The following is an 11,346-nucleotide window of genomic DNA, read 5'->3' as shown; positions in this document are numbered from 1 at the left end:
TTGACAATGGTCCACCGCACCCACTGGAAACTGGAGGCTGCATGGGAAGCCGGAGCATCCCTGTTTTGTCGCCCAACGACCCAGCGTCAGTGAAAGCCTCATGTTGACCATTTGAGCAGACATGGGCTGCAGGCGGGGAGGGATCGGTCATTCATCGCTGAGTTAGCTGACTGGGGCTTTTTTAAATTAATTTTCTTCAACACCACATCCAACACCATGGCTAAGCAGTACGATGTGCTTTTCCGACTCCTGCTCCTCGGAGATTCTGGGGTTGGGAAAACATGTTTGTTATGCAGATTCACGGACAACGAATTTCACCCGTCTCACATCTCCACCATCGGTAAGACTCTGCTCCACCACCGGGAGTTATTCTTTGAAATGTATGAACCACCTGCGTTAATTAACCACCCCGCTCGTTTTGCACGGTCTATTAAAGGCTTTCTGTTCATGTCGTTCGCGCATCACCTTTTCTTCCTGGTCATTGTATGTTCTGTTTAAATTCCACTTCAATAGATTTGATGCGGAATGTTAGGGGTTTTATCTAGATTACAAAATAATAGTGTATTCATTCGGGATAAAGAGTGTTAACTATGAAATCAGCGTGATTGCATTGGTTAAGAAGCTCTGAGGGGGAGGGTCCAACACTTGGCAGACATGCAGATGAGTTTACCAACTATCAGCACTTGGCACTGTCGGTGCAACCAAGTGCCATTCAAAGAAAAAATAACAGAAAAGGCACACTTTTTATATTTGGGAATAAGTTGCGTTTTGCATCAGGCACTGACCAAACTGGACTCTGGGTCTGGTTGCGGTCTCTTGATTAAGACGATTTACAGTTTTATTTCACTATGTTGTAACCCATTAGTACATGGGTGTCATGTTCAGTGTCACTGTTGTCATTAATCAAAGTGTGATGTTTGAGGAACCCTTGATTACGTCTCGATTCCTTCCTGCCAAACCACTGTGACACAAATATGACTGGAGTGGATTCATCGACAATGCATTAGCAACTACAGTTTGATTTTAGTTTCAAGAAAAACATGTTATGTTTACTGATGTTGCATAGACTAAAAAAGAAGGAAAACAAATGCTGCTCCTCAACCTTAATTCAGAGTATAGAGTGAACCAACACTCTTCCTACCTTTAGTCATGGATTTGCCACATACCTGAAGATGACTGTTGACTCAGCAAAGCTGAACCAGCCTCTTTCCTTATAGTGAATACGTGCTGTGCAGTCTATTACCTCCATAGTTAGAATTCAGAGCATGACAGGCGCATTACCGGGCTTCACTTTGAGGGGAGGGGAATAAGGATGTACAGTAAGCCGTTGAGTTTTCTTCATATGCTGCAGTTGTCTCTTATCTCCCTCTGTGGCAGCTGTTCAGCCGCATGTCTGTTTATGGGTGTATTCAGTTCAGAGAGAAGTTTTCTCCCAGTAAGCTTCTATATTCTTTGTGGTGGCACCTACTTTCTGACATTGTCGTAATTGGATGAAGGGTGCAATACAGATATCCATGTGGTTCAAGTGAGAAGTTGAAATCAGGACATGTTCTTCCTAGTTTTGATGGACAGTTGACTTTTTTTTTGTATTAAAGATATGTTGTCTGACTAAGGTCAAGAGAATGAAGCCTTCCGGCTGGGATTTGAAGACAGATGTTGCCTGAAATAGGCTGACGTAAAAGGCTTATTCATTGTTAATTTTAACATAGGATGTATTCACATTTTTGAACCACTACTGCGTTTGCATGGATGTGTTTATGGTAAATTCAAAGCCTTTCTGATGTTCAAGCTCCCTGTGAACTCCTGCAAACAACCCACACCAACAGCATGAGGCTCACACTCAAGATGTTGACTCTTCTGCTCATCACACTGCACTTTTAAAGGCTTCTTGTCTGCTCCAACCAGTAATGATATATGCTCAGACTTAAGGTTGCTATTTTAAGTCGTGCCCCTATAAGACGCTCCACAGGACACTTCCTCCCAGTAGAGTCATGCTCATATAATTGCAATCCTGTCTGCATGTAGTGATCTGTTTGTGCTTTTGTTGCAGCTTAAGTGTTCACAAGGCAATGGAGTCGCAGCCGTTGGCATTCGGCCGAATAGTTGTGGACAGCAGACTGTAACGGACGTGCAATAGTTCAAACTAAACAAGCCAAAGACAGAGAGATCATAAGCGACCACCATCGGTGCTCTCCTTTCGGAGGATCAATAAATAATTTCCTAACCTTCATGGTCACAGAGGGATATAAATTCTCTCCCATGTCCCCTTCACGAGTAGAGCTTCATAATTCCTCGGTTTCACTTCCAGTCCACTCAGTTTTTTGCTCTTAATTATCTCAAAAATGGCTGTGATCTCTCTTCATAGGGGGTTGATTCAACAACGTTTATCTGTATACATTAGAGGAGGGAAATAGTCTCATTTCGCACCTCCTGCAGTTATGCATGAAAATAAAACCAAACAATTCATACGCTGAGAAAACAGAGTGATGATAAATAGGTGCAGTGAATGACTCCCTCTCAGCCACAAGAATGTCATTTCAGATCATCCCAGAGGGAGGCAAGGTCTTTCACACCAAACTCCAAACACCTTTTCTCTGTGGAAAGTGGAGAGAAAGGGTCTGGATTTTGCTGAATTTGAAAACCAAGGGTCTTGGCTCATGACAGGACAGGACGTCCACTGTTTCCAGAGTTGTTTGGGTCCTGGGCTATAACCTGGCATTTTGAGAATCTAGTGTTCCTTTGCATTTATTTTAAACATCCCACGGCCTGTAATTACCTTTTGGCATTCTATGACAGGTCAATGGGAAAACTTTACATTTATTTAGTAAATAGTCTTTGAAGGCTACATGAAATACAGCCGATACATGTTATATTTTAACTTAGAGGTCTGGTAGATTATTTCTGGAATCATTCAAGAAGTTCGAGACATTTCAGCTTGTATTCAGACTACAAAAGAGTCCAAACCACAGCGCGAGATCTGCATGCAAATCCACCATTATTGATGGACCAAGGCTTTTTGACAATAAATGAGATACTCTAAATGGAACAATAAATAGCACACCTGGCTTTACAGGATCAACAAAGGATGTGACTTCTTCCCTAGTTACAGCTCACTATAAAATAAAAGCTCCAACTTCTCCTCCCCTTTAATATTGGAGAAATCAATCTAGTCCAGACTCTCTGGCAGCAGGTGTTCTGATAATACACCTTCACTCATCCAGGTATCAGACTTCATTTTAACAGGTCACTCTGTTCATACGACTTCCATCTGGGCCAGAGAGTGCACATTTCTCTGGCAGGGAGCAGCTGTAGAGATGATTTATTAATGCTATTCGAGTTTAATCTTCCTCACCGTTACCTTGGCGGTCCCGTGACCGGAGCTCCTGGCTGTCGTAACGCCTATGAAGTAGGAGCCCTGCCCTCTATCACAGCTCAATAAGCAACTGTCCTCCTGGTCGTGATCCCAGTGGCGTTATGGTCTCAGCCCAGTGGCGTTATGGTCTCAGCCCAGTGGTCTCAGCCTGGTCAAACACTGCTTGACGAGCTCATTTGTCTAAAGGGCTGGCCATTGGAACACAGCCACCACACATCTCAGAGTTATCAAATAAATCAGTGGCGCTGTCTCAGCCTTGACTTCCTCCTGAATGAATGGCGCAATCTCATTTTTCTTCTATTTGCTATCTTTTTTAAATACATTTTTAAAGATGTGTACAATGCATGATATTTTACAGCTGATAAATAATGTATTTGCTAGACATATTTTTGGCTTCTTTTGGCTCAATACATAGTTTTCACTTTGTTATTCTTTGGGAAGAGATTCAGGCATTCTTACTAATAAAGTGACTCTGGTTGCAAAAATAAGTCAGTTTGTATCTAAGTCTATGATAAAAATGATCCTACTTCTCATTTGATTTATAACCTCAGTACCTAAGCATGTGTATATGGTCTCAATCTCTAGTGTTAAGTCTTCTTCCATATGTTAATTTAGTAAATTATGCTTTTGCATTTAGTCGAATAGACAATAATGCAGGGTATGCTTTTGGGCTTGTCAGCTACCTTGTGATTGACAGGTCGCTATGACGGCGTTGTGTGTGCTGGGAGTCGTCAGTGAACTTGAACCCTTTCCCAGAGTGTTTTCAGTTCATTAACTGTCTTGTTCAGCATTTTCTTGTTGTTCACCCCCTCGTGTCGCCACTGGTTGCAAAAAAAACGGCATCGCCCCAAATACTGAACTCAAGGCTCTAAATTACCGTCCACAAACAAAAGGATGCGGTCACAGGGACGACATCCTCTTGAATACAGTCTGGCCTTAATGCTGAGACACACTGGTCTGGAATGAAACACCACTATAAATCATTATACATGTTTAATTTCATGCAGGAGGCTAATACAAGGCCTAACTATTCAGTCCAGGTTGATCACAAGTTTGTAATTTGATTAAAACAAAAGTTTGTCACTTGTCATGCTGTGCCCTAAAGACGGCAGCTGTCGGCTGTCCTCTGCTAGTAATGATCGCCATGGATGACATCCCCATTCATCCATTAGTGAGTCTGTCGCCATCACCTGCAGCACACTGACATGTGTCAGCACCTAATCCACCTTGTAGAGCGGAGCGCCGTCATCCTTGTAATTTGTCAAGTCAGTTTTGGGCGTGTACCCATTAGTTTCTACATGGCTTTCACACTGCTGATTGTGAAAGGCTGCCGTGTTAAATTAACTGCCGTCTCTCCGTGCACATTGTCCTCGTCTCCATTGTCACAGTTCCCTCTGTAGAGGAAAGGGAATCATTGTACTTTTTTTCAAGCAAGCTTTAACATTAATTAAAGCCATAACAACCGTCATGTTTCTTAAACTTGACACTTGGAACTTCCGCCAGTCTGAAGTGTAAGGTTTGGTTTGCAGTTAACTTTAGTTTTAGTTTCAGTTTACATTTCAAAACCTACAGAGGACTCTGTTACCTTGTAGGCCCATCTGACTGATTCCAGATAGTGGCACCATCTCTCTAAAAGCTGCTTTTGAATGAAATATTTTTGGCACCTCTAATTTTTCCAGTAGCGTAAACATTTAGGACTTTCTACACATCTCTTGCAGATTGAGAAATTGTGCTGTTGTGATGGGAACACCCGGAACGAGTTAAATATCAAACCTATCACAAAGAGACATGCTTTTATTCCTTCACAACAGCCTGCTGGGTCATTCATTGTTTGCACTATACGGTTCGGAGTGCACCTGGTTCTATAAAAGAGCCTCAATTTGCTCGAATGCTATAAAACAATGCAGAGCAATCAGACGGCCACTCATTCAACTTATTTGTTTAACAGCGGGAAGCAGACAATGTGGCCTGGAGCATCTTTTGTCTATTGTTAATACAACTTGTTTGGGAGACATGCTGCTTTTTATTTATCCTCTGAAGACCTGCCGGTGGAGTCATCTTGATTTATTTCTTAAGCTTCCCGATGTGGCCCACCCCCTTGTTGTAGACGCACACTGTACAGCTGAAGAATCCATTAGGCCATAGCTGTATTTGCTATTGAAATCATGCTGTTTGCATGGATGACATCTGACTGGAGCTTTATACACTGCTAATACAGTGACGCAGGAAGACGGCCTCTTTTTCATAATCTCCTCTCAAGCCTCAGGCAAAGCAAGCCACTGATTGTTACGCTGACCTTTCACTTAGTCTGAATGCTCTCTAGTCAAATGCAAAGTCGCCTCACGACTTAAATGAGGCCTCACACTGCCGAGTCAGTGCAACGCCAGCATCCGGAGTCTCCACTTGACTCCAGCTTGTTTTTAACAAACACTAAAACCAACCAGGCCAGCCTATAGCTTGTCTGTCAGCTGTTTCTGCAGAAATGCAGCTGTAAAATAACACAAACGGCAGTTCTGATGTGAATCGATTGGACTCAGTAGCTCTGTCTCTGAGGGCTGTGACACATGGGTGCTGAGTGTCAGGGTAATTGGGATGAATTGTTAATTGATTTCTGGGGGATTAGTGTGGTGTATAGAACGAAGCCTGTGGGTTTTCTTTTTAATGACTTGGATGCATTAGTCTGAGGAGACTGTCATGGAGAAAAGACTATATATATATATATATAGAATTCAGTAGAGGCAGAGTTAATGGTGAAACTGACGTTTTCATTCATGGTTGTCTATCGTCAAGATGAATATGTTTGTTATTGCTACTGTTTATTACTATTGTTGGTAACTACTGTTGAGGACAACGAGGTCATATCATCGGTATGGAAGGGTTATAATACAATGGACCCCTGCATGGGCAATGAAATGGAGATGGCCCCCTTCCCGCCTGATGCAAGTACTGAGAGAACACTGCAGTAATACAATGATCTTCTGTGAAATTAAAGTTAAACTTCTACCATTGCATATGCTTTACACATACTGCAGTTTTTAAGGCTAAATCTGATATTATATTCTGATCTGATTTTATAAAAAAAATTAAGTGTCCAGAGAGATTTCTTGTAGACTTGTCATAGTATAAATTGTAGGATTGTTGTATACCAGATAGACTTAAAATATTCAATGTTTTTTTTTTAAAGTAATGGGGAAGCTATCAATACATGGATTTGCTTTTTGTTGTAAAAACATTCAAATATTTAGCATCAGCCCCAAATAATAAGCATTTGCAACCTCTCTCCAAGTATATTAATATATCTTCTGACCTTCAAAAAGGAACACAGGATGATAGAAATAAAACAGATTTTCTGTCTATATACAATATCACACTCGGCCGTCTGAAATGGATCAAAGATCACTGAAGCGATTGTAACCCCCCCCCCCCCCATCTCAGCTCTTCCTATTGTTCTCTCATCTCTTCTTCTGTGGTGTTACGCATCTCTCGTCTATCGTTTTGCCCTTCACCCCCCCTTTTTCAACTCCTGTGCGATCGATGCAGAGAACTGAACTAAACGAGGACTCGGCTCACTGGCTCATTAGCCCAAACGCCTAACAGGCTGATTATACAGGGGTGACGTTTATCCTCCCTATGATGTTACAAAGCTGCAGCTGAGACCGGTGAACCTCTGTCTGTAGAAGACGCGCCGGGTTAATTGATTTCACTCAATTATTGAGTGGAAGGCCTTTTGAGAAGATCCAGAACATTCAGTCTGAATACATTTGGAGCTCCTCTGTGAATGTTGCGTTTCCTTACCATGCCTTTCCTCTCTTGCAGGAGTCGACTTCAAAATGAAGACACTAGTAATAGATGGTATCAAAGTACGGATACAGATATGGTAAGACGGCGGCATAGGATGCCTCGCTGGAAGGCTGTGCAGGAGATTAGCAAAATGTTAGATATTGCACGACAGTAGTTCTGATGGAGGGGATATTATTAATTTGTAAATATGAGATCACTATCGGGCTCATGTTCAGGGCTGGAGCCTTACCAACGCTGAGGTCATGTTCTCGGTATTCTTCATGGTCGATTTTGCTACCTGGAAGAATTTTAAAAACAAACTTTCATACTGGTAGTATTTTGTAAACTGATTAAAGTAGTTTTAGACCGTTTACATTGAACTACTTTTTAGGTCAATTCAATAATAATACTTTCACGAGACTGGAATTTGTGTTGCGTCAGGGACCTGCTACTATTCTTAGCGTTTATAAACTGTTGGCTTTTTTTTACATTTGATTATAATGTAGTTGCCATGCATTGATATTATACAATTAAAGAAGAAAATACTTTTTTTTTTTTTTTTAAATCTCATTTATTATAGAGATACAGGGTTTACATTGGACAGTGACAATAACATCTAAATATTTAAGCATTTTAGGTGTCGGATCAATTTTAGGGATGGGGACTCATGACCTTTAGTAATTCTATAAAATCCAGCTTACTTCCCTGATCATGTTGTGATACTATAATCGCAGAAAATCGCTTGTTGTCTTTCCAGGGACACTGCGGGCCAAGAACGATACCAGACCATCACTAAGCAGTACTACAGGCGAGCACAGGTAGATGACCTCAACTCTCCTCCCTTAACTTGGACATTAATGAAACATTGTTACCACAGGGTAGCAAAACAAATGTAAATCTACTTATCTTCTGACATTAAATGTGTTAGTGCAACAAGATGTTGATGTATGCTTCACACCTGGCTTCACCCTGCTTTCATGAACCATTTAGATGTTTTTAAAGGGATCTCTCATGGATGAAAGTTGCGACATGTAGCAGCTTTAAAATGTGGTTTTATAAAAGTGGAGGATGTTGGGAGTAGCTCTCCAGAACAAACCCAACCACCAGCAGTCTGACATTGTTGTATGAACGTTGCATTTGCTTTTGTCTGTTAAATCGGTCAAACTGGCTGACATCAAATTGTCCATTTACCAGAAACTGGTAATGAAATTATACCCAGTTCCTGTTTTGTGTTATAAAAATGTCCATCCTGCCAGTCGTGGTCTGGTTTTCATACAGTAGTATTGTGTTTTTTCCACATGTATCGATTTTAAAATGCTGCTTTTAAGCATCAGGAAACCAAGAACCCGCTTTAATAATGCTTTAAAATGCACTTGTCCTCTCTTCAGGGAATCTTCCTGGTGTATGATATCACGAGTGAGCGATCCTTCCAACACATTATGAAGTGGGCCAGCGACGTGGACGAAGTGAGTCACAGAGATCGGGGATTTACGATCAACGGGCAGCAGAAAAGGCTAAAACCGACACAACCACTTACTGTGCAGAGGCCTCAGGTTGACAAAGAACAGCTGTCTGACACGGTCTGATAAAAACCAAATGCTTTGGCCTGACGGATGAAGCCTTGCTGTGTTTATTATGTTTCATCTTCATTTTCAAATATCTGTCGTCGTATAGTCATTAGAAGGAGAAAATGTTTTTCCTCTTGCAGTCACATTTTTCTATCGGTTTCGAAGGCTTAGGAAGCAATCTGGTCTGCCCTGCTTCTTCCTGTCATTTCCCAGATGATTTTATTCTATTAATTTAATCATGATGGACCTAATTTCCTCTATGGGTCTGCCTGAATATACACTCTGTTGATCTTGGCACACTTCCAGCATACTTTTAATCTAGGTCTCATTTCCCGAGCGCTGTGTTTTCTCCCCTCTGCATTCTCTTGACATTTGCAATCTCTCTCTCTCCTTTCCTATCTCTTTCATTTTGTTTTTGTTATTCCTTCATACATTTACATAACAAATCCCTGCAGTACGCTCCTGAGAAGGTCCGGAAGATCCTCGTAGGGAACAAGTCGGATGAGGTGGACAAGAGGCAGGTGGCCACAGAGCAAGGTATCAAGGTGGGTCAATCACTGGATCGGTTACATAATGTTTTATTGGATCCATGGCACCCTTACCCTTTAAAACAACCATGTTTTAAAATACATTAGTATGATGCTGGCTTACTTTGAGTTAAATTAGTTCACTGAAAGTGTGTAGCCATAAGGTTCAGTTAGGGTTCTGAAAGAAATTAGGCTCAAAGTTCTACAAAAGGGTATTTTGCCTGGTGGCAGTTAGCTTAGCTTAGCACAAAGACAGGGAGCCGCTCTCTCTCTCGCTCACTAAAGCTCACTAATGCTCACTAATTAACACATTATACCTAGCTTGTTTAATCTGCAAATGGAAAAATGACAATTTGACATTTTAGTAGTGGCGGGCCGTGGATTGTGTACCTACGCCTGCTGTATAACAGCTGATCATGGGTCGCGGCACGAAAATAAGATAATAGGGGAAAATAATGATAATACATGTAGTGTATTTGTGAAAAAGAATTACATTATAAAATAGCTATAACTTTTAATTTAAAAAAAAATAAAAAAATAATACGAAATTTAAACTTTGTGATTCTGTTTAGGCCAGCAGAGAAGGCTTAGCAGGCCCTGACGGCCCGCCACTGCGTTTGTAGGCAGAAGTTATGTGCTGTTACAATCTACAGTTTATCCGTACGAGTGCAGTGCCCAATCAGAACGTGCAGCGTTCTCAAGAACCGCTCATCCAAACAAATTCACGCAGTCGATCGGATGAAATGGTTGTCGAAGAAAATCAAAAGGACAAACGGACAGGCAGACATATAGAAAGAGACTCCTTCCATTAAGTCAGATCCCAGCGCCTGGTACTCAAAATACGACATGTCAGCAGTATTAGCCCTATTTTTTAACCTTGGAGAGATCCAGGATAATTGTCTCATCCTGCTTCAAGTTTTAAGCTAAGCTAGGCTGATTGCCTCCTGTCTAACTCTATCATTGTTGTACATGAGAGCGGTATCGATCTTCTCTTGGCAGGAAAGTAAACGAGTCTATTTACCAGAATGTTGAACTGTCTCTTTAAAGAGGTACTTATCCTGGGTTCCCCAAAAGCTTGTCATCAATTGTAATCATCATCAGGTCTGTGTCTATTCTATAAATGAGCTGTAAAGGCCATCCAAAGCTGGCCGACGGCAGATCTCACTGCGCCTGTGTGAAAACAGATAACGTGTTATTTGTCTGTGCTTCTAATTTAAAAAGGAAACTTTTTTTTTTTCCCCAGCAAAGTAAATGTGTCCCTGTTGTCTATCTTGCAGCTGGCCAAGGCTTACGGGATGGACTTCTTTGAGACAAGTGCCTTCACCAACCAAAATATAACAGAGGTGAGGGGATCTGAACTCATTACATGTTATCAATGCAATGCATGCAGTCATGGTTATATAATAGGAAGAAATGACTTGATTAGATTAAATTCAATGCCATTGCACTGCAGACAATGCAATTAAAGGAGTGAGACTTGAACTGACAACCCTTGTGTCAGTCTTCTGACCACTGAGTTATAAGGCCTTGCCTTGAATAATGACTGCCGCTTGTCTCTCTCAACCTGCGTCTTTGTTTCCCTCCAAGACTTTCACACGATTGGCTGAACAGGTGCTGGCAGCCAATAAAAAGGACCTGGATCTTCTCCGGATGGGTTCTAATGACGAGATTAATCTTGCTGCTCTGGAGGAAGAGGAAGGACTCTGTGACAGTGCGGCGGGCGATCAAGGCAAAGGCTGCTGGTGTTAAAGAATCAATTAAAATCAGATGATCTGTTATCACTAGACACTTTGCACACTCTAGGCAAAATGTTTCTTTTTGTCGGTAGTTGAAACAAAGAGGAACATTGAGCTGCAATTTTTGAAACCAACCACGTTCCTCTGTTTCACGTGCCAAAAAAAAAAGAAGCTAACGAGCCATTTGAGAGCAGTTTTGAGGACAAAGGTGCAAACATTTTGCCTCACAGTGCCAAGTGTGTGGTGGATTAACTGAAGGTCCAAATGTCAAGGGTTCCCTCAGTGGGAATGATTTTCTAGAAAAGCACTAATTCCTGCTCCGTTCAGTGTGTCTTGGATGTAACCAAATACAAATCCATGTC

The 11,346-nt window shown here is 41.5% G+C and overlaps 1 protein-coding gene across 1 annotated transcript; it reads left to right on the top strand.

The window, feature by feature from the left end:
- Positions 1-216: 216 nt before the first annotated feature.
- Positions 217-10,997, top strand: rab15 (RAB15, member RAS oncogene family; the record flags this gene model as incomplete). The annotated part of the gene is made up of 7 exons (XM_079214936.1): positions 217-340; positions 7,190-7,250; positions 7,911-7,971; positions 8,542-8,619; positions 9,177-9,266; positions 10,526-10,591; positions 10,836-10,997. 7 exons carry the CDS (start codon positions 217-219, stop codon positions 10,995-10,997), a joined length of 642 nt encoding a protein of 213 aa, XP_079071062.1.
- Positions 10,998-11,346: the final 349 nt, after the last annotated feature.

The sequence above is a fragment of the Taurulus bubalis genome (assembly GCF_910589615.1).
Source record: "Taurulus bubalis genome assembly, chromosome: 3".
NCBI classification, from domain to species: Eukaryota; Metazoa; Chordata; class Actinopteri; order Perciformes; family Cottidae; genus Taurulus; species Taurulus bubalis.
The sequence above is the reverse complement of the archived record's forward strand: the minus strand, read 5'-3'. Positions and strand labels throughout refer to the sequence as shown.